At 40.7% G+C, this 27,493-nt stretch overlaps 1 protein-coding gene across 2 annotated transcripts in view; it reads left to right on the forward strand.

Annotated features, from left to right (window-relative positions):
- The first annotated feature begins 533 nt into the window (after positions 1-533).
- LOC138172754 (proton-coupled amino acid transporter 1-like) overlaps positions 534-27,493 on the forward strand; it is a 32,311-nt gene continuing 5,351 nt past the window's right edge. The window contains exons 1-8 of one of the 2 annotated variants that reach the window (XM_069102570.1): positions 534-843; positions 5,111-5,201; positions 5,915-6,003; positions 8,564-8,659; positions 12,406-12,490; positions 15,407-15,625; positions 20,542-20,640; positions 25,841-26,007. In XM_069102570.1, coding sequence (XP_068958671.1) covers positions 647-843; positions 5,111-5,201; positions 5,915-6,003; positions 8,564-8,659; positions 12,406-12,490; positions 15,407-15,625; positions 20,542-20,640; positions 25,841-26,007 — 1,043 coding nt within the window. In that variant the 5' untranslated portion in view covers positions 534-646. Of the gene's footprint in view, positions 844-4,945; positions 4,989-5,110; positions 5,202-5,914; positions 6,004-8,563; positions 8,660-12,405; positions 12,491-15,406; positions 15,626-20,541; positions 20,641-25,840; positions 26,008-27,493 lie in introns of those variants that run through there. The other variant, XM_069102571.1, reaches the window with a different exon arrangement.

Genomic DNA, 27,493 nt, shown 5'->3' on the forward strand with positions numbered 1-27,493 from the left:
AGGGTTTTCTTGTCAAAGATACTGGAGTGGTTTTGCCATTTCCTTCTCCAGCTCCTTTTACAGATGAGGAAACCTAGGCAAACAGGGTTAAGTGACTGACCCAAGGTCACATAGTCTGAGGCCAGCCTCTCCCAATTACTTTGTATCCATTTTGTATATGCCTATATATATACATACATATATATATATACATGTCGTTCTTTTTATATCTCTATCCCCTAGAACAGTGTACAGCATATAGTATGTAGTCAATAAACACCTGTTGATTGTTTCAGGAGAAACAAGCTCTAGGTTTGACCTCCCCAGAATCACTGTGGGATGTGGATTTGGGGTAGAGAAGTTGGACATGGAGACAGAGGGACTTTAGTCTAATTGATTTTAGAGACTTCTGGTTTCTTATCTTTAGGGCCCTGGGAGAGTCTGAAATCAAAAGGCACTACCATTGGGTCCCTTCAGGGAAGGAGAGTAGGTGTTAGCCCAGGAGAGATGGGTGGGGCCTTATTTAAGCTCCTGAAGACAGCCTCTGAAGGCACTGTCAGTTGAGCTGTGATTGTCCATCTGCACTAAGCACCTGTTTGCCTCCATACCAGGCACCTTCCCCATACTTTATCAATACTTTTAAAAGCTACTTTTGGAGTCTGCAGCCATGGCTACTCCAAATAAAGATCCCATTTGGAACCTGGAGCTCAAGACCGACGCCACCGTGACCTCCAGTTCTAGTCCAGTCAACCCACCAGACAACACCTGGAAAGAATATAACAACAACTCAAAGGAGGGGAGCACCCCTGAGGGAGGGAGCAATGGCTCTGGCCCAAGCTCTTACCAGAAGGTCAAGGGCATAACGTAAGTGGCTCATTGTCTCTCATTTTCGGTCTGGCTCCTGCTCTGTGTTGTGTTTGCAATACTGTTTGGGTTGTCCTTTGGTTCTTTGTAGGTGGTGTTCAGAGGCAAGTGTGTCTCATTCTCCCCATTTGACAAATGGAGAAATGGAAGTGTGGGAAGACTAAGTGAGTTGCAAAGCTAAGATCAGAACTGCCTGCCCCTGACGATCCGATCTGCTTTGTAGACTTAGTTCTTCCTGCATGTGCTGTCCCTGCAAGGTTCTGAGTGCAGAGCAGAAACCCAGGCTGCTCTGAGAAAAGCGTCCAGGCCAGGCCTGGGTCTTTAACCTTTTTTGGGTTTTGGACCCCTTCTCAGAATAGTGTTTTGAATGCATAGTTTTCCTGACTTTCTGTGTCTTAAAGTTCCCTATGTTATAGAAGACTTTCCCATGCCTCTTTCATCTCATTGCCTCTTCTCGGAGTGCCCCCAATTTATGCTACGCGCATCTTGTTTAGAATTCTTTACATGCTGTTTGTCTCCTTTTAGCCTGTGAGTTTCTTGAGAATTGGGACCATTTTTATTTTTTGCCTTTCTGTGTATCTCCAGCATTTAGAATAGTGATTGGCACATAGTAGGTGTTTAATAGATGCTTGTTGACTTGACTTTCAAAATGAGTTCATGGACCCCAGGTTAAATGGCTGATCTAGAGAAAAATGGTATCTGAATTTAGGACCATTAGAGCATCAGAGAGAGCCTGAGGACTTCTGGTATTAGTGCTAATAGCTCAAATAATCCCATAAAGCAGAGAGAATAAATATTATGATAACTGCCATTTTGCAGATGACAGTGAGGTCTGACTACCCAACCCCCTTCTCATAGGATAGGAATTATAGAGACTCCACCAAGCGTCAGTGAGCAGGATTCCTCTTAGAAAGTCCTGGGTCACTGGATTCTGACTCCCTCTCTCCCCTTCAGACTCTATCTTGGATCTATCCTAAGCAGAAGGATAGGGTTTTCCTTCGGGAAATGTTTTTTGTTTCTTAACCAACCGGGCAGTCTTTGAAAATAGTCAGTTTGAATTGCTGCCCAAAAGAGAAGGTTGTTTCTTCAACATCTGCATATGCTGGTAACCTGCAAAGAAAGCCCCTGGGGCTATAGTGAATTCAAGGACAGAGGGCACATTCCCCAAGCTCTGACTTGAGATCTAATTTAGCTCCCTGTCCTAGAGAAGTATTTCACAAGGAGCGCAAACTGACACTTGGCTACTAGTGTGCAGTAGACAGGGCTGACCTAGAATCATAGATTGACAGCACTGGAATAAACCACAGAAATGGTCTATTCGAGTCCATCTCTTCACATAACAAAGCTGGGGAGGGAAAAGAGATTTACTGAGATCACACAGGAAGTGAAAGATCCATCCAAGATTAAACTCTAGGTTTCCCAATTGCTAGTCGAGGGTTTTTTCTAATTGTTGCTGGAGAGGGGCAGAAAGAGTGTTTAAGATTAAGTATTCCCAAGAGAAACATATTAGCTCAGTTTAAGCTCCCAGGCTCTTAGGTAAACATTTCAAAAGTGAACCATTTACCCTTTCTTAGTTGCAAAAGAAACCTGTCTCCAGCATTTGGTAATACAGGGGCTATATGGGTGATATTTGTGCCTATGGAAATAAAAAGGGGCATCTGCTTAGTTGTGATCTTTGTTCATTGCTCTCCTTAACAATTAACAAGCCGAATAATTGTTCCTCAGTCATTAGAGGATTTAGATGTATAAAGAGAGAGTCTGGGGTTGCTAGGATAAAGGGAATCACTGTACTGACAAAACAAATATGTTTTCTTAGCCCATGATCAGTTCTCTACCATGTCTTCAGAAATACCATTTTTACATATGAACTGAAGCCCACTTCAGTTTAACTTTGCCCGAGTGGATGGAGCCAAAAGAGGAGGGACATGGTGGATATTTATTTTTCAGCTAACAAAGTGTAAGGGTACACTTGTTGAAATTTTATTTTAGACTCAATTTGTCCTTAGTACCTATTATGGGTTTTCCAGGAATACTACCAATCTTCTGCCTTCTCCCTCACCATGTATGTGTGTGTGTGTGTGTGAGAGCTCAGGGAACAAGACTGGTAACTTTCAACAAATCTCTTCCTCTCTCTGGGCCTTTGGAAGATAGTATAATGGTTCACAAAGGAAAGAACACTGAATTTCAAATCAGAGGATCAAAATTCAAATGCTTGTTCTCCTTACTACCTGGGTGATCATAGATATTTCCTGTAAACTCCTGGCCCTTAGTTTTCTCATCTGTAAAATGGATTGGACCAGACAACCTTTAAGGTCCCTTTTAGCCGGGATATTCCTTGTTCTAAGAGCCAGCTGAGTTCCTTGCTCTCAGGGCTCCTGTTGCTCTGACATTTCAACCTACTGCACCTGAGTTGGAGTGAAGCTCAACAGGAATCTCTATCCACTCAAAAGCACTAGGGTCACTCTAGGGCAGGAGGCTGGGTCTTGATTTTTCACTGTCTGTCTGTAGAGAAGACTTCTCACTGTATGAGAAGCCTTAAGGCCAAAAGCAGCTGTTAACTTGTACCTGTCACTGTAATTCCTTAATCACCCACTCAATTTGAGAACTAAGGCTCTAGGCCCTTTTCTTGGTTGTTTACAAATGCTGGGGTCTCCTGCTTCCTTCCCCACAGGGTCATTTCTGTAGGCTGACTTAGGTCCCTTGTTCTCAGAAATTGGAAATGTATTGCAAGACCTCCTAAGATCTTTGCAAACCCTAGGATTCTGGGACTCTATATTTCTCTTGCTTCAGTAACATATCTCCCACATTCGAGAAATATTACTGTTTTTTTCACAACTCTTTCAAGATTATTAGAGATTTTTTTTGAAAAGAGAACCATAGGCCCTATCTCATTTGAATCTCATAACAACCCTGTGAGGTAAGAGGTTCAAATAGTACCTTCCTTTTTACATAAGAGAAAACTGGGGCTCCTAAATAAAGTGATTTGCCTAAGGTACATACAAGTGGCAGAACCAGGACACAAATGCACATCTTCTTACTTTAGCAATCTTTTCTTTGTTGTTCTCTTGTTCACCCTTCCATACATTCAGCATGCGCTAATTCATTTATACACAGTCTTTGATCCTCAAGGAGCTTGCACCAGGTGAGATAACACACACACGTACACACACACACAACTATGATATAAAACATGTTTTGCTCCCACACAAATAACTATGATGAAGAATAAAATATGTTCTGCTCCTGTCATGCACCTAAGTGCTATGAGATCTCAAAGAAGGAGAGAAATCAATTCCAGTTCCAATCCAGTGGGGAGGGAAGAATAATCAGAGAAGGCTTCATAGACTAGACAGCCTTTGAATTGGACCTTGATGGGACAGACAGGGAAATAAGATAGGGAGAAGGTCATTCTAGGGATGAAGAACTCTGGGAACAGAGACGGCAAAGCACAGGTTGCATCAGGAAGAAACTGAGCTCTTTAACTTAGCTGGAGATCACAGGATATTAGAGGCGTATGTGTATGTGTGTGTGGTATGATACAAAAGATGAAGAGGTCACATAGGACCAGATGTCAAGGGCCTAGGATTTCAAACCAAGGAATCTGGACTTTATCCTTAGGTCATGCTATGCCATTGAAAAATTTGAGCAAGAGAATAAGATAGGTTTTGCATTGGAAAGAGGAATTTGCTTATGGATGCAGAATGGTCAGGAAAAGATGTCTTGTTCTTTTAAAATACCTACAGTCCTGGGAGTGAGTGGTATATAACATAAAGGTTAGACTATATTTCCCTGTGTTTGTTTTGCCTTCAGTCAACACAGCAGGTCTAGCAGTCAGATCTGCAGTTGCTCAGGTACGTGTTTTTGTCCTCTTCAATCTCATAGGGAATTGATTTATTAGGATAGTCACCTGAGATCAATTCCATGGTCAAGGTGATTCCCCCCAGGACCTTTATCCTGAATGACTCTCCCTCTTCAAGGTGTCTCCACATGAATTCTAAGTTGGAATGCAGTAGGACATTCCTTGCACCTGACTTTGGCTGCCTGTGCTCTAATTGTGGGGACAGAGCTCTAGTATAGTCAGTGTAGTAATTGGCATCAGTTGCAGATATTACAGGAGAGGACAATGGAGCTCACAGATTGCACCAGTAGGTATCACCTAAACCAGTTCTGTTGCTTTGTCCAACTGGGTGTTGGAACTACAGTCAGGGAACTGAGAATGGGTCACCCTTCCCTCCACACTGATCATCTCTTGTCTACTTCTCTGCAGATGGCTCCAAACTTTGATTCACCTGTTGAAAGGGAATATTGGCACAGGTCTTCTGGGACTGCCCTTGGCGGTGAAGAATGCAGGGCTTTTGGTAAGAGGCAGCTGTGCTGTGGGAGGGAGGAATACCCCATCACTGTAGGAAGCAGTTAGTGGGGGTGGTGTCACTTTCATTTGTTTGTTTGTTTATTCATATTCATTCATTTACAATAATGAAATGGGAAAGCTTGTTCTTTAACTGAACTTCCAAAAGATAAGAACTTTTTGGACACTGAGAGTGACTTGGAAGGTAAACAGAACACTAAATCTTTATTAAACCAAGTTAAAAAAAAATCACTGGGTATATTTGGCTGGTCCCTGAAGTGATAGACTTAGAATCAGAATGTAGGGACTGAAAAAAACCTTAGAGATAATGATTATCTAGACTTCCTCCTCCCCTCCCCCATTTTTTTAACCAGATGGACTTAAGGCCTGGAGAAGGGAAGATCACAAAGTGAGTTAGAAGGATTTGAGCTAGAATCGGGGTCTCTTCTAGTCTAAGTCTGTTTTTACTACACCACTGATATGTTATGAACATACTACTTTCTTTTTTTCTTGAGGAGACTTACTAGAGTTCATACCTGTATCCATTTCATGCAATTTCCTCTTCAATCTCACCATTTTCCCCTTCATTGGATCACTCAGATGATTGTTTCCTAAGGGTAAACTGTAACAATGTTGTCTTTGTTCAGCCATCCTTGCCTCTTATGGTTTTAATAACTATGTCTCCTTTTCTCTCCTCCTCCCACAACAAAACCTTCTATAAAGATGGGTCCTCTTAGTTTGTTGCTGATGGGCATTGTGGCTGTTCACTGTATGGGCATGCTTGTGAAATGTGCTCACCACTTGTGCCACAGGTAAGATACATTTATTTCTCCCTGCTCTTGAATGAAAGGTTCTGTATTTAGGTCTATGTTCCCTGTGTGATGTGACCATGTTTCATTTGCCTATCTGGTCTTAATGTGACATATGTATGTTTTTTTCAGAACTTAAATGAAACTGTCTCATTACTGTTTCTCAAGTAGAACAAAAGTTGTTGAGCCATTCCTACTTCAAAAACTTTCTAAAACACAGAAAACAAAACTAGACCCTGTCTAGTCACCAAATGTCCTACTCTCTCAAAACTGTCCCCACCTCACTTCTACTTACTCTTACCTTCCCCTTTAGAAGTGAATAACAGATTGGACCTGGCCTAAGAAGATCCAAGTTTGAATTCTACCTTTGACACTCAGTAGTTAGGTCTCTATTTATTTCATCAAAAAATGGGGATCATACTTATCTAATAGGGTTGGTATTTTTCAAACCTTAACAGCACTGACATTTGTCAGCTATTATTATTATTAGGATTGTGCCAGACTAGTGATCTGTTTAGCCTAAAATTTAGTATCCATGAAGGAGCATAGTATAATTGAAAGAGTAGTGGCTGGAGTTCTAATCCCCTACCTACCACTAACTGGCTATGTGACCTTTAGCAAATTGCTTGCTCTCTTTGGGCCCAACTCTTACTTCTAGAGTGAGGGATTAGAATAAATAGAATATTCAAGGATCCTTTCAGCTACTATATTGCATGATTCCACTAGTGAAACAACATCATGTTTGGCAATTTTTCTCCATAAGTATCCTGCCCAGAGGTCCCATAGACATGGATAGTGCCCTACACACCTGACTTTTGCCTGACAATAACACCTCATTATAGTGAGCATTATTATTCAAGTATCGATTAAGTGCTTACCCTGTGCCTGGCACTTAGGATACAAGTACAAAGAAGTTGTTTTTTTTTTTTTTTTATGAACTGTAATTCACTTCATTGACCCTACTTCGGAACTAGTCTGGTCTCTAGCTTCTCCAAGAACTTGGAATCTTCAGGAATCAGAAAGTTCATCTAGGGCACCTCAGGATTTGGTGCCCCCATTCTATGGAAACGACACACAGGAAACAGGTCAATGCTTGGCAATACCAATTAAACTCTCTTAATTCTTCCAGGGCCAAACTTTCCCTGGACACACCACCTCTGCTTATCTTGCAATGAGAACATATGCATATCTTTCTTCCCAGTCTAGAGGTTCAGCTGTGCCCATATCCACTTAACTATCTAGCATTTATATATGGTACTTTAAGGTTGCAAAGTGCTTTACAAAAACCATCTCATCTGATCATTACAACAATCCCTGGGAGGTAGGTGTTATTATTCTCATTTTATGAATGAGGAAACTGAGTCTGTGAGAGGTTTAGGGACTTGCCCAGGGTCACACAAGAAGTAAGCATCTAAGAGCAGGATTTGAATTCAAGGCTTCCTGACTCCAAGTATAAAGGTTCAACTCACCTAACTGACTATAATTAACTGAAAATAATTATGTTCTCACATTTTCCTAAAATATTTTGACTGGATTTTGACTTTGCCCTTCTCATAGTCTGCTTTGCATGATACTTACTAGAATATGTGATGCCCTGCCAGACTCTAAACTGTAGAACTGTAAGAACCTTGAAGTCAGGTATTCTTTTTTATACTTGCTAGGTAACAAAGATAAACAAAGATAGGTGTTTAATACATGTCTTTCTAGTTTAATTGAATGGTTTCTGTAGCACATTCGTTTACTAAGTCCTTGCCTCACAATAAGCCTTAAGTAGAAAAAGCAAGTTTGTTGGCTCCATTTTACAGAGGCAGGTCATACAATGGAAGGAGCACTGAATTTGGGTTCAGAAGATTTGAGTTTGGGTGTCAGCCTGGCATCACCCTTAGTAATCTGAACCTAGGCCACACTATTTCCCCAAATTGAGTTTGTATCAACCTGAATATCTTATAGTTGTATGATGATATCGTATAGCTGTAGATTTTTCTTTTTCTTTCAAAACTCCCTAATTCATATTACAGTCACATTCATATATTTTTGTTGTTCAGTCATTTCAGTCACACCCAACTCTTTGTGACCCCATTTGGAGTTTTCTTGGCAAAGATACTGGAGTAGTTTGCCATTTCCTTCTCCAGCTCATTTTACAAGATGAGGAAACTGAGGCAAACAGGGTTAAGTAACTTGCACAGGGTCATATAACTAATATGTCTGAGACCAGATTTGAACTCAGATCTTCTGGACTCTAGACCTGGTGCTCTATCCACTGTGCCACCTAGCTGCCTGCAAAGTCACATATGATTTCAAACCCCTCCTAATTCAATAATAGTCACATCATAGGGATGTGACTATTAGAGGGTGACATATTTTGACTATTATAGTTTTAGCTCTGTGACCCAGGACTAAACCACTTCAAGAAACTGAAACTCAGAGATAATCTATAAAATGGGGCCAATTGCACCTCCACTATCTGCTTCAGGCTCGTTATGACACAAAGACTTTGTAAACTTTCTTGTGCTACAGAAATGTTAGCTGACAACTAATGTTTTGTATTATCCTTTCCCCTCAGGTTACAGAAGCCCTTTTTGGACTATGGAGATGCAGTGATGTATGGGCTAAAGACCAGTCCCAGCTCCTGGCTCCAGAATCATGCACTGTGGGGAAGGTAACAGTAGGCACAATCCCTTTGCGTGGAAGGGAATAAAATACCTTGGGGTTCCAGGGAGCTCTTTGTGAAGCTTCTTTACCAGATGGGAGAAAACACTGGTAACACAAAAAATTGTACAGGAGTTTTCTCGCTCCTATATTGTAAGCTCCCTGAGGGCAAGGACCATGTCTTTAAACTATATATCATTCTTGACACCTAAGTGGATTTTATAAGCAGTGGGCACTTAATGTTAGATTTATGAAAATTTTTTTCTGTAAATTACATATAGTTCCTAGGAAACTAAATTTGCCTGGTCTCTGCCCTTGTTCTCTAATAATTATAATAATAATTATAGCTAACATTTATATAGAACTTACTATGTACCAGGCACTGTGCTAAGCGCTTTATAATTAATATCTCATTTAATCTTTACAACAATTCCGGGAGGTAGGAGCTATATCGTCTCCATTTTATAGATGGGGAAACTGAGGCAAATAGCAGTTGGGTTTTTTTTTAGTGATTTGCCTAGAGTCACATAGTTAGTCATGTCTAAGCCCAGATTTAAATTCAGGTCTTTCAGAATCCAGACCCAGTATTGTGCTCACTGTGCCACCTGGCTGCCCTCTAAAGACTTTCAGCTCCATGGAAATAATTGGAATTTTTGCTTCTTGGGTACCTACTCAAACAGGGCATCATGGGAGCTTAGAATAAAGATTTTTAGAGAGACATTTGCAGCCAGACTATACTTTTCTAGGCAGCCTGTTCCTCTTTGGATCACTCTAATTATCAGGAAACTTTTTCTTTACATCACACCAGCCTTTATCCCTCTGAAATTTCCTGTGATTGCTCCTAGTACTGCCCTTTGGAGTCAAGGAAAACAAATCTAATTCATCTTTCCCATGACATCCCTTCAAAGGGCAGGGAGCATCTTTTCCCCTACATCTTCTCTTTGGAAGGCTAAACACCTGACCCCTTCAGTTTTCACATAACATGATCCCAAGGCGCTTGGTCATCCTGGTGATCCACTGCCTCACGTTTCCAGCTTACCTCTTTGCTCAGTCGTTTGATATCCGATTGGGCATGATCCCATTTGGGGTTTTCTTGGCAAAGATTTTGGAATGGTTTGCCATTTCCTTCCCAGCTGACATATCCTTCTTACAAAAATACTTTATAGAGACAAGTGCTGATTCAAGTTTCAGAAATGCCAGTCTCTTTCCATACACTATGCTATATTTGAATGTGTACATAGGGAGGTGGTATGGTGAATTGAGTGCTACACTTGGAATCAGAAGGACATGAGTTTGAGGGGCGGCCAGGTGGCTCAGCGAGTAAGAATACCAGCCCCAGAGTCGGGATGACCTGGGGATCAAATCTGGGCTCAGATACTTAGCACCACACCCAAAAATAACTGGCCGTGTAATCTTGAGCAAGTTACTTAACCCCGATTGCTTTAAAAAAAAAAAAAAGGACATGAGTTTGATTTCTGCTTCAGACACTTACTAGTGTGGGCAAGTCACTTAACCCCTGCCGCTCTTAGTTTTTCATATCTGTCAAATAGGAACCATAATAGTATTTATTTTCCAGGTTGTTGTGAAGACTAAATGAGATAGCATATAAGTAGCTTTACAGACCTTCAAGTACTATATAAATACTGGCCATATTTGTTATAATAAAAAGGAAATTTTAGTGATCTTTCTGCCCCATCTCCAGGGAACTGAAAGTCTAGATTGAGGGTTCTTAACCTTTTGATTTTTGGAATCCCTGGACCCCTGACAGCCTGATGAAGTCTATGGACCCTTTCTCAGAACAATATTTTTAAGTACATAAAATAAAATACATAGGACAAAAAAGGAAACCTGTTAAAATTACCAAGATTATTTTTCAAAAAATTCATAGAGCCCAAGTTAAGAAATTTTGGGTTATACTGTACTCTGGTGTCCAGAGCTGAATGAAATAGTCCAAATGTAGCCTGATAAGGGCAGAGTACAGAGAAATATTTCTTCCTTATTTCTTGAAGCTTTGTCTCTCAATGTCACTTTAGATCACATATCATACTATTTCCTGCCTCTTTGTGAGATGAGCTGCATGTTCAATCCTCTATTGTGAGATTGATTTATTTTTCACCCAAGTAGAAAGCTGAAATTTAATCCTATTTGATTCAACCCAGATGCTAACCTGTTCAAATTTTTAAAAATCCTGACTGTCATCCAGTGTGTTTGCTCTCCCTACCAGTTTTGTGTCATCTGAAAATCTGGTAAGCATCTATGCCTTTATCCAAATCATTGACTTAAAAACATCAAACAGCAGGGTCAAACACCTATGCTCCCTTGGGGACTTCTTTCCAAATTGAAATTTAACTTTTAATGACAACCTCTTTCCATTAAATAATCCATCTAAAGATCTAGCCTTCATCTCTCCATCTTTGCCATATGAGCAGTATAAGAGACTTTATTTTAAAATACAAGTAAAACTTTCTACAACATTACTCTTTTCTACCAGTTTATCACTCCTGTCAAAAAAAAAAAAAAAGGAACAAGGTTTGACGATCATGACCTGTTTTGGATAAAGTTATGCTAGTTCTTTGTAATCAGATTTTTCCTTTCAAGATATTCACTACCCTTCTCTTAATGCATTCTAGATTTGTGCAACAATGCCAAGTCAGTCTTACTGACCACTCATTTACAGAGACCCCATTCTCTTCTTCTTTGAAAATCATTGTAACAGTCACCAATGGTATGATTCCATTTTTCTTCCAATGATGACTGATAATGGCTCAGTAATCAAATCTGCCAGTTGTTTTTGTTTGTTGTCTTGTTTTCGGTATCAGAGGATGTAATTCACTTGGTCTAGGTGACTTGAACTCATCAGGGCAGCTATTGTTCTCCTGGGTATCCCCTGTCTTGGGTGTCAACTATGTGTAGTCACATTTATTTTTCCCAGTCCAAAGATCTTTCCCCTTCTCAGGAGTAGCTTTGCCTTCTGTTACTCTTTATTATAGTCTCATCCCCCCTTAGTAGTCAGCCTCCTAACCTCCTCTAGGTGCCCACAGACTAGTAGGTTCCACTTGTGAGGACCCCCATGGTCCATGTTCTGCCTCAACCCAAGCTATAAAGGATTCAGAGGTCAAAACTCAGAGAGCCAATCAAAGTAAGAATGCCAAATGCTGTAGAGATAGGACTTCCTAGGATATAGTCATCCTACCTCCAGAATTCCATGGTCTTCCTTCTGAGATAATCCCCATCAGAAGTCTTAGAAAGGTAACACTATCAGATGCCCCAAATTAGGGTCTTCCTCGAAGCTAACCTGTTTCCAGGCAGGGCATCATGATTTATTGGCTTCCTGGGTTTAGGTCACTGCTTCCTTCCCTGGGTTGATAGCTAGAGCTGTTAACAGTTGACAATTGGCAGGCCTGACTTCAGTCAAGCAAACACATGGCTATTGCCATCTGAGACACCACACTGAACACAATAATACTGCCTTGCTGATCATTTGTTGAGGGAGGGGTGGGGTACAAGAAGTGCCACCTGATTATAAGGAATGTATCTTGTCTCAGCTTTCTTAAAAATAAACTTTTGGCATGCCTTTTCTTATTGAAACATTTTCATTATTAGTGATCCCTGAAGAAGGTTAATATAGCATTATCTTGTCATGGGGCTGGAGTGGTGGGGGCTTTAGCAGAGGACTTCGGGGTGAAATTTGTAGAAGAAAATCTAAATGAACATGATAGCTTTTAAAGTGGCTATGTTTTTCTGTCTCTTTCCTAGGCATCTCATAGGTTTTTTCCTGATCCTAACTCAGTTGGGATTCTGCTGTGTATATTTTGTTTTTATGGCTGATAATTTAAAACAGGTAGGATTTTTCTTGCTCTTGTTTTGATAAAACAGAGTTGCTTAGAGTCAGACTTCTTACTGAATGAAAGGCCTCTGAAGCATGCAGCTACCCAAAGCATTTGTCTAATTTTGGTATGTGGCCCTATTTGGCTGGGGCCTAGAGTTTTAGAGTTGGGATGAATGAATCTTAAGAGGTCTAAGCCAGGGATGGGAGACCCATAACTTTCAGGTCTTGGGCAGATATTCACTGCAGTCTTTTGGCATCTTTGCTAAGTGAACACAAACTAGGATGCAATTTGGGGGTACCTCGAATTTAGAGTGAATAGTTATGATTTTCTAGGATTTTATATAACTTTTAAAAATTACATTAGTCATTGCTATGGTAGTAGTAAGACAAAACGGTTTCACTGTTATTTAATAGCAATAACAGCTCACATTTTATGTAATTTTTTGTTAATAAAGTACTTTATATTCTTTATTACTCTTGGTCCTAACAACTAACCTGTGAAGTGGTTCAAAAAATAGTATTCCTATTTCTTAAGTGAGGAAACTGAGTGCCACTGAGTGATATTACTAAGTGGTAGACGCTGAAGCATAGCCCTAGATCTTTTAACGACAGATGTAAGTATTCTTTTTTATTCCTTAGCCCCCCAAAGAGACTCTTGGAACTCAACATTTTGGCCACTTTTAAGGAATTCTCTTGACCCCTTAGGACAAGTATATGCATCAGTTGGGGTTGGATGACTGTGGGTAAAAATGGCCAAACTGAAAGAAAAGAGATTTATTAGCATGCTAAGGAATCTGCTCTAGCTGATAACAAATTCAAATTCCTAGGGTACAGATCTTGTTTCTATTAACCTTTCAGGTCCCATTTAATATACATAGCCAATCAACATGTGGCTGCTTGAAATAGACAAGTAAAACATTTCACAGAAGAGGAAAGGGTAGAGAAATAGGGGGATCAGTAAAGGAAGAAAAGGGAAGTATTTGGAATGCAACTGGCAGGATTTATTATCAGAAAAAGAAAACTTTGTTCAAGGATAGGAGACAAGGGTGAAGGGACCAAATACTTTTACAACTGTGAAAGAAGTACTTTTAGAGAAAACTGTAGAGTCCCTTATCCAAGGCCAGCAATTAGTTGTTACAACAGTGGATGAGATCATCTGCCTTACTATGTCCTTGCATAGAGGTTAGGGACTTTCTGATATTAAGCCACCATATAGCTGAGGGATTTCTATATTGTTAGTCCATCAAAATGTTGCAAAATAATTGTGGTTCTTCCCCACCCCTCTTACACACTCTAAACTCTGCTACTTGTGGATCTAGGAAGATGGAGGCTTAAAAGCAAGACCAAAGTCATATGATGACAGTGATGTTAGAATCACAAATCAAGTTCTTGGTTTGCAGAAATACCTGCATTTCCTTGGATCAAACATTTAACCTTTCTAGAAGTCAGGTTCTTAACTACAGAAAGACAGGGTTGGGCTAGATGACCTCTAAGTTTCCCTCCAGTTGTTAAATCCTGTAATCCTATGAATAAATAGACACAAAAAAAGTTAACTAAATTGTACTTGATTTCATGACAATTTTTTTTATAAATCATAGAATTAAGAACTAAAAAGAAACTTAACAATTACTTGGTTTATAGATTTAAGGAAGGCTATACAATACAATGGATGAGCATTGACATTGGAATCAGAGAGCCTGGGTTCAAATCTCTTCTGACACTGACCTTCAGCAAGTCATTATATGGACCTTGACCTTGACAGACCTCAGTTCCTCAACTGTAAAGTGAAAGATTGAACAAGATGATCTTTAAGATCCCTTCCGACTCTAGATCTGTGATCTCATTTTTGGAAGGGAGGTAATAATACCAAGGAGGTAATAATTTGCCTCAGGTCATACAAGTATTAAGAGTCAGAAAAGGGATTTAAATCCAGACCTGTGACTTCAAAGTCATTGCTACTGTGCTAGGAGAGAGAGATTTAAAATCTAGGCCCTTTGACTTCAAATCCAGAGTCCTCATCACTAAACCAAATCAACAAATTTATTGAGAATATAAATTGGGCAGAGTATGATTTCTGTGCAGTTAACTCCGCGAGAATAGGAACTGTTTGATTTTTGCCTTTGTCTCTCTAGCATAGTGCCTTATACAGAACCTGTGTTAGCATGTTCTGCATCTATTTACACTTAGTATTGTAAGCATCTGGTTCTTACTAAGCCCTTCCCTGATAGTTGTGGGCAATACTAAGAAATATAATATGCAATTTCTGATTTGAAGGAGCTTACAATTGAGTTCATATTAATATGAAAAGTTGAATAACAATGTAGGAGTTCAGAAACAGTTCAGGGTATTGTTAGATGTCACAAGGTGATATGTAATTAATCACCCAATGAATAGGACAGATGGTAAGGAAATTGAGAAGGATTTTATGTGCTATAATTCTTGGAGAAGTCTTCCTAAAACAGGTCAGTAGATGCGACTTGAGCTAGATCAGGGGACAGGAACCTTTGACCTTGAGGCCACATGTGGCCCTTTAGGTCCTCAAGTGTGGCCCTTTCACTGAATCCAAACACAGAGATTCCCCACCTCTGAGCTAGACTTTGAATGATGGACAAGTAGGATCGAGATAGGAAGGAACTCAAAAGGGTAGGTGGGATATTTGAGGTAGCAAGAATTCAGAGCAGTGAGAATATTGAGGTGGGAAAGCGTGAGTCACTACAGGAGAATAGTGGATATACTAGTTTGACTGGGGCAAATGTGGAAGGGTGGGCCAGAGCCAGATAATAGAAGACCTTAAATACCAGGTTAAGGAGTCTGGACTTTGTCCTGTTGATAATGGAAGTCCTTGAAAGAGTTTTGACCAGTTTTTGACCTGGTCACATTTTTTTGATTCTTTGGGGGAAATGTATAACCTCCTATTCCTCTTATCAGGTGATAGAAGCAGCCAATACAACTACCACCAACTGCTATGCCAATAAGACCGTGACCTTGACACCTTCCATTGACTCACGACTTTACATGCTCAGCTTCCTGCCCTTTGTAGTGCTGCTGGTATTTGTCCGTAACCTCAGAGTCCTGTCCATCTTCTCCATGTTGGCCAATATAAGCATGTTTGTCAGCCTGGTTGTGATCTACCAGTACATTGTTCGGGTATGTACACAGACTACAGTCATAACCTCACTGGGGCCTTTAACACCAGGCTCCCAGATGGAAGTTCCCTCCATTGTTACCATTCCAATTATTTACAAAGTGCTAAGAGAGACCCCCAAAGATTGTTGTAGTTTCTGGAATTTCAGGAAAAACAGTGCATCCGAGGCATCCTCAGATGGCTGTCTGGGCCCTTTTTTTTCATTTGTCAATTAAAGAAAGAAGAGTAGGGGTGGCTAGGTGGTACAGTGAATAGAACACCAGCCCTGGAGTCAGGAGGACCTGAGTTCAATTCCGACCTCAGACACTGAACACAAAAACTAGCCGTGTGACCTTGGGCAAGTCACTTAACCCCAACTGCCCTCCAAAAAGCAAAAAGAAGACGAAGAGTAGAAGGGAAGGATATCTTCTGAAATTCTTGCATCCCTGTCCCTGGGTGACTGAGCAATCCATCGACATTGGATCAGTTAGTGCCAGCTTTAACTGATTGTTATTCCAGCTTTCATGGGATAGTGTGCATGCTGGCTAGTCTGACATGACATAGAGGGAAGGATTTCTGTAGAAGAGACCAGAACAAAGGTTCTGCATCCATTTCCTCTGAAACTGCTTGAGGATCATACTCAAGTGTCTCATTGTAGCATTCAGGTTACCAACCCTAGTTTAAAGAGTTGTATTTTTGTGCCCTCTCTATCTATATCAAGAGCCCCATTAGCACAATATTGCTACACACAGATGTGGCCCAGATTCAACAGTCAGTAATCAGCAAGAATGGAGATTCTTGGCAAGAAGTCATGACCTATTATTGGAAAAGAGGTGAGCTATGGGAATATCAGTACAGCCCACATTCCTGAACACTGTCTCTGCCACAACTCAGAAATTCCTGAGTGAATTCAATACCTCCTAGATCTGTCTCTCACATAAAGGAACATCAGTCTTCCTTGGGCCTCTGGTTTAAGAGACTTGGCCTTGAAGTTTAGCTTCTGAGGTGGGTAAAGTACCAGCAAGAACTTGTCCTTTGCCCTTCTTAGGAACCTTTTTGTTCAATACAATGGCTTTTAAGAGTAATTAGCTGAAATGATAATGAAGGTTTGAACATTTTATGTGGGTAAACATTGGGACTCTCTTGTTGACAAACTCTCCTTTTTTCCTGATACTCCTGTTTTTTTTTACACCCTTTCTTCTTGCACTAATGGAAACCTATCTCTCTCTGGAAGACTTGTAAGGAGGCACAGTGAATAGCACACTGGCCCTGGAGTCAGGAGGACCTGAGTTCAAATTCAGCCTCAGACACTTAACACTTACTAGCTATGTGATGTTGGGCAAATCACTTAACCCCAACTGCCCTGCATTTCCCTTCCCCCCCCCACCAAAAAAAAGACTTGCAAGGAGTACTGCAGTAGAAGGAGGAAGAAATTCCTTACTCTTCACTCTCCCATCTAAACTATTCCTTAGTCATCAATCACTTAGCAGCCTCTCCTCCTTGATAGTTTATTCTACCCTATCACTATTGTCCAATCCAAATCCTTAAAGTCTTCTTCCTTTGTCAAGGAGTCCAGTACCTGGATCTACCCCAAACTCTGCTCTCACAATGTGAGGAATTGGATATACTTATTGATGACTCCTTGAATACCTTGACCTCCAACTTCTTTAGCCTCAACTTCCATGACCAGTATCTTCACTCTACCACAGTCATGCACAGAGATAAAACCTTTTATCTGACCAACACCCATTAGGATTCTACCACTATGATCTAGAATTCTGAAATTCTCTCTCTGAGAGACTGTCTACTCTTCAATTTCTTTCTTTCCCTTATCCCACCCAAGTCCAATCTTTGTTCTCACCATATCCTTTATTCTCTCTGTTATGTCAGTCTTAACTCCATTGCTGACCAATTCAAGCATACATCATTAGCTACCATTAAATCCTCCTTTGTCCTAATCTTACCATGTCAATCCTCAACCTTGGATTGCCCCTACTACCATCTGCTTTTGCTATTCATCTTGTTGAAGGTGCAAGAGAGAAAATCATGCAACCGTGCCATGTAGGTTCACTAAAATTTTGTTATCTACTCTCAACCCACATTGCCATATAATAGTACCCTAATTTTTCCTTGATTGCCTCTCTAATACCCTCCACAATAGCTCCAAACCTTCTCTCTCATCAAACTTTGCATATTACCTCTTCCCTTCTCTCTGAACAAAGGATCTTGCCTCCTATTTTACTGAGGAAATTGATGTTATCTGTCCCAAGCTTCTCTTTCTATTTCACACTTCAAACCCCCTCTTCATCATTCCTGTACTTGCTCAGTCTCTGAACAGGTGACTTTTGTCCTTGTCAAGGCAAATCCTTCCACTTATACTCTTGATCTCATCTCCATCCATCTGTTCTAGGTCCTCAATTATTTCCTCTCTCATATTCAACCTCTCCTTTTCTATTGGCTCCTTTGCCACCAACAAATATGCCAAAGTCTCTTCCCTGAGCATTAAAAAAAAAACAAAAACAAAAAACTTGACTTCAAGGTATCATCTCATCTTTCTCTAGCTAAACTTCTGGAATTGACTGTCTGTCTCCATTTCCTTCATTTCCTTATCTCCCACTCACTTCTCAGTCTTTGAGATCTGGTTTCTGACCTTACCAGTTAAGTGAAATTGCTCTCTGCTCTCTTCAATCATCTCTTAACTACTAGATTCATTGGCTTTTTCTCGGTCCTTATTCTACCTGATCTTCCTGCAGCTTTTCACAGTGTTGACCACCCCCCTCCTCCTGGTCGCTGACTGACTCCTCCTTGGTTTCTGCAACATTGCTGTTTTGATTTTTCTCCTGCTTTTTTTCATTTTAGTGTATTGGATCATCCTCCGTCTGTCCACTAAATGTGGACATCCTTTAAAGCTCTGTCCTAGACCATCTATATGGATTCTCCTGGTCATCTATCAGATACCACAGATTGATTTAACTCTATTTAGATGACTCCACATCTATATGTAGAGTGCCATTCTCTCTTGAATTCCAGTCCAAGATAAACAACCAACCACCTTTTGGACATCTCCATCCTAATATGGCACCTGGAACACAGCAAGTCCAAAACAGAACTCACAGTTTCCTCAAAATGCATACCTCTTCCAAACTCCCCTCTTTCCACTGGACACCACTTTTACCAACCATCTAGGTTTCTACCTCTAGGACCATCCTTTCTGTCATTCCACATATCCAATCTATTGCCAAACCTTGTTGATTTCGTCTTACTATAACTTTTCCAACCATTCCTGTCTCTTCACCCACACAGATTATCTAGTTCAGGCCTTCATTATTCTACACCTGGACTATTACAATATACTCCCACTTGGACTCTGTGCTTTTAGCCCTTCACCTCTCCAATCTATCTTTCATAAAGCCACCAAGTTGATATTACTAATAGATCTGTCCATGTCACTCTCCTACTCACATCTTCAGTGACTCTCTGAATAAATTAAATAAAATGCAAACTCCTCAACCTGGCATTTAAAACTGTCTACACTCTGTCTCCTACCTCCAGCCTTTTTTTTTTTCATATTACACCCTTCTCGCACTATTCTAGTCAAACTGGCCTGTTATCTATTACCTGTAGATGACATCATCTCCTGCCTCCATCCCTTTGCATAGGTGAGCCCCTATCTAGAATGTATTTCCTCCACCTAAGGAAATTCCTAACTTCTTTCAAAGCACAGATCAGGTATCACATCCTACACAGGGCTTCTTAATTTTACTCCTCCCCTTATCACTCCAACTCACACACAATATTAAAAATTTTTTCCCTCTTCAAATAACTTCCTTTTAAAAATAACTTTAAATAAATTTTCTTCTTTATGGCTTATATTTACTGACTTGTGTACAGATTAGATCCCCCTTGTAGAATGTAATTTCCTTGAGGGTAAGGACTGTTTTATATTCTCAGGAGTTAACATAGTGCCTTGCACATTAATGAATGTTTTGCTTGAAGTGAATTTAGAGATAGCAAGTGTAAAGTGTCCTGCAAAACAAATTTGGAAATGCAGTAGTTGCTAACATTTCATCTGTGCATCATTTCCATAGGCTCCTAACAAAATGCTTCCTCTTTCCTCACTGTGAAATAATTGCAACACTACTTCTAGATCAAAAGTGATGATAATGTATAACAAAATAATAACTACTGTCCATAGTGTTCTGTAGTTTATAAAACACTTAGTATAAGTAATAGCCTTATTTTCATTTTGTGAATGTAGAAATCAGTGCTCAAACTGACCAAGAAGCTTGCCCAGAGGCCCACAGGTAGAAAATGGTAGAGGTGGGGCTTGAATCGAGATTTATTGAACCCTAGTTCAGTGCCATTTATATAACACCCCAAAGTTTTTTGAGAGCTTGAGCCTTAAAAATTCCCCAAAGCAGAGGAGGGCTCATCAATGACTCTCTGAGATCACCTGAAGGTCCCTCCATTCCCATACTTCTCCCATCTCCTCTGTCAGCACTGTTGCTTAGGACTTTTAGTCCTGATTTATGTCTGTCTTCTTCTTTCCTCTCCAGAGGAACCTATTGACCTTTCCTTCACAAATCAGTAAAGACTGGTGGCCAGGAACTTCATAATTTTACTTAGTTAGATACACATTTGTTAAACACCCTCTACATACATACCACTGCCCTGGGCATAGAAAAAAATAAATTAGCACAACAATCCCTAACCTTAAGGAATTTCCATTCTATTAGGGGATACAACATGTGTACAGATAAGCAAATATAAAATATTTCTGGGAGGAGAGAAACCATCACCAACTGTTCGAGAACAATGCTGAGGTCAGCTTAACTTGTGCCATCTTCCCCTAGAGTTTCACAGGACTATTCATGGGGCTTGTTTGCTTAGAGAGTCCTAGGGCTTCTTCTCACCCTAGCTTCCTGTTTTTATCTTTCAGGATATCCCGGATCCCCAAAACCTACCTCTTATGGCCGATTGGAAGACCTACCCTTTGTTCTTTGGTACTGCTGTTTTTGCCTTTGAGAGCATTGGTGTGGTAAGCTTTGAAGTGACTAACTACTTCCTGGGACCATGATGAGCTCTTAGGGAGGAGCCTGGGGCTCCTTGTAAGGCTGTTGTTTGTTTTCATTCTCAAAGAGAACCATGACATCAGGGAGGTGATGCCATGACATCAGGGAGGTGATGCCATGACATCAGGGAGGTGACGCCATGACATCAGGGAGGTGACCATGACATCAGGGAGGTGACGCCATGACGTCAGGGAGGCGACCCATGACATTAGGGAGGTGACGCCATGACAAGCAAGGGAATTGGATTTAAGTGAGGGAGGGCTGTGCAAAGTCACCAGCCTCACTTTCTACCACTGAGCATCTAGGTCCAGTAGCAAGATATAGATCAGAACAACTGGAGATGGCCCAGGATGCAGTGGGAGGCTACAGTCTTTAACCAGTCTCAGTTTGACTTAGGCAACACCCATTCAGTGATTAAGGCTTAATCTGAAATGAGGCCCAAGAATGGCCTCTTTAGTGAAAAAAAAAACAAATTGATCTGGGAGGGGAGCACCCTCAGGGTTTCTGGCCAAAACAGAAATAATTACTATTTACATTCATTCTGAGCCAATCAGGGCCCAGACAGTGACCAAGTAGAGCTTAGCCTGGGACCTGTTGTTGGCCAATCAATGAGAGCTGGGCCTTTTAGGGAAGGCTGGAATCATGCAGTCATGAGACAGAAATTTTGACCTATGGTAAAACTGAGGTAGGGGACCAGGGAGGGGACTGGAGTATGTCAAATAAGTTAGTTTCATACATTTAGAACCAGAAGAGGTATCAGACCAGACCTCCACAGCATATGGCCTATGAGCTTCTTGCAGCCTGCCAAAGGATTTCAGGCAGCCTGTGAAAAATGAAGAAGATATAAAAGAAAGTAAGGATGTAATGAGTGCTTTGTTCATGCCTTGCTTAACCCTCCTTCCATTAGTCACTATTGTGCCTGTCATGTAACTGGGTGGGTAGGTTGCCACTGTGTACGCTTTCCTGTTTGTCACGTGACCTGTGGCATCCAACCATTGTTATACTTTTACTTGGAAGGTGAGCCATTAGAAATCTATCTGCAGTCTGAAGAAGTTTAGCCTATTTTAATGTTGGCCCCTACCTATGGCTAAGTAGTGCAGGTCTGCCTTAAACTTAAGGCAGTTAAGTTTAATCTTAATTGGGGATCCATGAACTTGATTTTTAATATCTTGATAATTGTATTTCAGTGTATTTGTTTCCTTTGTAGTATTATGTATTTTATTTTATGCTTTTAAAAACATTATTGTGAGAAAGGGTCCAAAGCTTCACAGGATTGACAAAGGGGTCCATGGCACAAAAAGATTAAGAACCACTGTCTTGAACGCTATCTTGTCTAGCCCTCTCAGTTCATAGATGAGGAAACTGGTTCCCATAAGTTAAGTGATTTATCCAAAGTTACATAGGTAACTGGATCACAGAATTGGAAAGTTGGAAGGGATCTCAGAGGCATCTAATTTTAACCCATTCCTGGACAAGGTGGGATCCTTGGGGACCTGCACCCCCTGGTAACCCATTCTCCTCCTTTGATAGCTTCAACTGATAGGAAGATTGTAGGGCTTGAACTGAAAGGGCTAGTAAAGGCCATCCTCTCCAAACCTCTCATTTTCATACAAGATAACTGAGGCCTCCAGAGACTAAGTGGCTTGTCCCAAGTTCACATCAAAGGCAAGATTTGAACCCAGGTCCTTGGAGCCTCTCTACACCTTCAAGTTATCTTTTCTAGCTCTCCTTTGTAAGAAGTAGCTTAAGTCGAATCCATCTATATACCAATCACAGATGTAAAATTATTCTGTAACTAGTATTATAGAATCTTGGATCTGAAAGGGACCCTATAGGCTATCTTCTCCAAAGCCATCATTTCACATAAGGGGGAAACGGAGACCCAAAAAGGTAGAAGATATCTGCTCCATGGTCCCAACACCATGGTCTTCTGACTCCAAGCCCAGCATCCTGCCTTACTTCTGACTAGTCATGGGACCCTCAAGGTAGGCCTATTATCTTGGATTCAATAAATGACTGCATCTTCCAAAATGGCTAAACGATTCCTGTATTAATATAGAAATACATAAACAATGTATAAGATTATATATAAACAATCCAGGGTAGCCTTGGGGAGGAGACAGAGAATGGCATGAAGCATTCCGTGAGTGGTAGAGCTCTCATGTAGTGGTTTGTAATGTTATTAGCAGCAGTATTTTATAGTTTACAAAGCACTTCAACATGTTCAGTCATGTCCAGCTCTTTGTGACCCCATGAACCACAGCATGCCAGTACCTTCCATGTAGTTTTCCTGGCAAAGATACTGGATTTCCTTCACCAGTGGATTAAGGCAAATAGGGATTAAGTGATTTGCCCAGGGTCACACAGCTGGTAAGGCCAAATTTGAACTCGGATCTTCCTGACTCTAGGCCCTGCACTATATCCACTGAGCCACCTACCTGCCCCTTCAATATATATTATTACATTTAATTCTTACAATGACCCTAGGAGGTAGATAGTATGAAAGTAAGAAATTTCACAAATAAGAAAACAAAGTCAGAGGGATTAAGAGACTAGTAATTGGCCGGATGGGTATTTGAATGCAAACGTTCTTCCTTGAAATGGAGATTACACCTTTCCTTTTCACATCATCTCACCAGTTCTCTTTAAGACTTTTCCGTGATGTTCCACTTCTGAGTATTAAGCACCTGCTGTATGTATACAGAGCACTGGGAGAGTATGCACAATTTAGATAAGATTTGGGATTTGAACCCAAGTCCTTTGGCTCCAGAGCCAGTAATCTTGCTGCTGCTAGACCATAACTGTCTCTGCTGTGAGTCTGGAAATCAGAAGAAAAAGTCAAAAGTTGAAGATAGAGGTTTGAGAGTTAATTGTGCTTTGCACTTTGGTTAATTAATACCAATCAGTGCTGAGTATTGAATTGGAAGTTAGGCTATCAGGACTCTAGACTTAGGTTTATAACTAACTGAAAATGTAGCTATGGGTAAATCATTGTCCCTGCCTAGGCCTCAGGTTCCTTGTCAATCAAATGAGGGATTGGGAATGATTGTATTCCAAGCCCCAATAGCTCTAAGATTTGGGGGAGTCTTGACCTGTCATTGCTACAGACCTGACAGACAGTATCCTGTGTTGAGTGGTCTAAGCACAAGAGCTGTCAAGTGAGCTTGAAATCTCTGAAGGGGTCAGGGGTTAGGTACACATAGATAGTTCTCCAAGGTGAAGAGATTCCAAAGAGAGGAGTCAGGCTGCAGGTTTAATCACAAACTAGGTGGCACAGCAGATAGAGAACTGGACCTGGAGTTCAAACCCTACTTTAGACACTTGCTAGCTGTGTGACCTTAGGTAAGTCTCTTAACATCTGTTTGTTTCAGTTTTCTCAACTATAAAATGGAAATAATAATAGCACCTACTTCTCAGAGTTGTTGTGAGAATAAAATGAGATAATATAAAATATAAATGAGATAATAAAGTGAGAATAAAATGAGATAATAATAATTGTTTAGCACAATTCTTGGAATATAATAGGCATATAATAAAATGCTTATTTCCCCATTAGCAAAACTCGAGATAGGAAATCCTATGTTGAGATTGGATTCCAAGACAGAGGTTCTCAAATTTATTTGGCCTACTGCCCCCTTTAAAAAAAAAAATTACTCAGCGCCCCCCTGAAAATCTACTTTCTTTAACCCTTTAGCGGTTCTTTAAAAAATTTGCATCCTCTCCCCCCAAAAAAAAAATTTTAAAAGAGATGATGCATGGGGTGGCTAGGTGGCACAGTAAATAGAGCACCAGCCCTTGAATCAAGAGGACCTGAGTTCAAATTCTGCCACAGACACTTGGCACACTTATTAGCTGTGTGATATTGGGCAAGCCACTTAACCCCAATTGCCCTACCTTCCCCCCTCCAAAAAGCAACAAAACAAAACAAACAAACAAAAAACTTATGCATCTGGAGCAGTTAGGTGGTACAGTGAACAGAGCACTGGCCCTAGGTCAGAAGGACCTGAGTTCAAATCTGGCCTCAGACACTTAACACAAAAACTAGCTGTGTGACCTTGGGCAAGTCACTTAATCCCAATTGCCCTACCTTCCCTCCTCCAACAAAAAAAAGCAAAAAAAGTTTTTTAAAAATGATGCATCTTAAATTTAATAAGATGTAAATTACTGTAAATTTTTGGGGCTTTTCATGCATTGAAATTTTGATGATGCAATATTGTGTCATGTAACCATATAGTATCATATTGTAAACAAGTCATTACATGCATATATTCCTACCGATGCATGCTAGACTTCTCCAATGTGCTACACACTTGCCTGCTTGTTAAGATAGGTTATAACTTGAATTTTGTGTTTTTGTTGGGAAAATAAAGTAATGACCATGACTTTAACTCTCACACAACAAATGAAAATATACAAATGGTTTTTCAAAATTTTCTTCTCTTCTCTTCTTTCCTTATGCTTCCACTGCCCCTTTATTTTTATTCAACACCCTCCAGTTGCACCCAAGGCTACTACCACCCCCCTAAATGCACCCTCCTAGGTCATTCCAGCATCCTCCAGGGGCAGTATCATCCACTTTGGGAACTTCTGTAAGCCTTTTCACCAATCATTATCAAGTTGTCGGCACAAGATTTTGATTAGTATAACATATGCGGCACCATATCTGGATGTGGTGCTTTCCCCAACTTCTCAAAAACAATGTCAGGGAAGCACAATCTCTGACAGTTCACACAAAGCTGGCAAAATTTTGAGTAGGAGCTGGGGGTGGACTCTAAGTGTGTCACCTGAGGACCATCCTTGCAGAAAGGCTCACCATCAAAGACCTGGCTACCCACCGGGGGGATACATTTTGTGGCAGCAATTCATGAAGTGTAGCCAATAAGGGCTGGAGCTCTCCTGATCTGCTGCATAGAGGGAACAAGCAACCACCTTGATCAAACAGCGGATGCACTTCAAAGTGCTTTTCTAATGTTAATCCACATTGAGGGCTCACAAAACAAGAAGGTGAGTTTGCCCAGAGCTGAGGGTTGCAAGGAAGAAAAGGGAGGACCTGCATTCTGTGGAGTCCTGGAAGAATAGAAACGCTCTTGGGCATGAAGGTGTTATCTCCCTTGCTAGTGATTAACATTTCTGTTTTTGTTTTTCCCTTACCCTCTTTTCCAATAGGTTCTTCCCTTAGAAAACAAAATGAAAAAGAATGATCATTTTCCAGCCATCTTGTATGGGGGGATGACTCTAGTTACCCTCCTCTACATCAGCCTGGCATGCCTGGGCTACTTGAAGTTTGGACCAGCCATACAAGCCAGCATAACCCTCAACCTACCCAATTGTTGGTACGTTTATGGTTTGGGGAGGTGGAAATCCATGCACTTGGGAAGACTTGGGAAGGTACAATTCTGACGGAGCAGAAAGAATACTCCTGGCTCTGCTACTAATTGAAAGCCATTCACTATCTGTTTTGCCTTGGGAAAGTCCTCTTTCTGTGCCTTTATTTCTTCATCTGTAAAATGGGGACAATACCCATTATTCTCTTCCTCACAGGCTTTTAAGATAAAATGAGAGAATACATACAAAGCACTTTGTAAACTGTAGTAGAAGTTATATTGTCCATTATGGACTGAGTACCGTATTCAGCACTGGGAAAAGATGCCAAGTCTAGAAAAAGTTAACATTATGATTATTATTCATTTTCATTTTTATTTAAATAAAGCAGAAAGATTGCAGAATTTTTTGTAGGTTGAGGCAAGAGTGTACTTGATCCCTCTGTGCTGATCTGATCCTGAATTTAGTTCCTAGACTGAACCATAGAATATCATCACTGCGGTGTTTGAGTATCTAGTCAACTCTCCATTTTGCTGAGGAGAAAGCTCTAAGTCCCAGAGTTTCCTAAAGTCATACAATGAGTGAGGATTCCAGCCTAAGCCTTGGGGTTCCAAGGCCACTGTCCTTTTCTTTTCACGGTTCCTAACTAGATGTTAAACCATTGTCAAACCTAACTATTGTTAAACAAAAAGCATGATACCTGAAACTATTCTGCAGAATATTTCAATTGGGAATGACATATGCTAGCATTGCTAGCAAGGAATGGCTAGAAGCCACTCTGGCTGGTCTGTGTGTCTAGGTCCTTTTTTGTTAGCAGCTCTCCTGATCTTCTCTCTGATCCCTTCAGAGCTATGGCCTGTGATGCACCTGTAATTTCCTAGATTCTACTCCCAACTCTGGTCTCTACTGGCTATATTACCTTACGCAAGTCACTTCCTCATTTCTTTCTCTTTAAAATCGAAGTGATGGTGGAGGAAGGTTGGACGGGATAATCTAAAGCAGGGATTCTTAATCTTTTTTAAGTCATAGACCCCTTTGGCAGTCTGATGAAGCCTATGGAACCCTTTTTAGAATAGTTTTTAAATGAATAGATAAGATTAAAAAGGGAAGCAGCTATATTGAAATGACGTTATCAAAATATTTTTTAAAACCATGTCACAGACCCCAGGTTTAGAAACCCTGGTCTAACATTCTATTGTTTTTAACTCACTTATGACAAGCCCATTTATATTATCAACATCAACATATCGTGTTTCCCTGATAATAAGACAGTCTTATTATTTTTTTTGGAAAGAAAAACACCAGAGGGCTTATTTTCAGGGGAGGACTTATATTGTCCTGCCTCAGCTCTCCTCCGCAGCACTGCTCTCAATGGTGCCAGCAAGCAAATCACTGGGGAAGAACAGGATGACGCGCTCACTGCTGCAGCTCTGATTGGATGCAGCTTGGAGCGCGGCATGCGTTTCGGGGGGGGGGGCGGTGCATACAGAGGCTACT

The sequence above is a fragment of the Petaurus breviceps genome, unplaced genomic scaffold (genome assembly GCF_028583685.1).
Source record: "Petaurus breviceps papuanus isolate PSGF00001 unplaced genomic scaffold, PetGlider_PUasm1.0 551, whole genome shotgun sequence".
In the NCBI taxonomy this organism is placed as follows: Eukaryota; Metazoa; Chordata; class Mammalia; order Diprotodontia; family Petauridae; genus Petaurus; species Petaurus breviceps.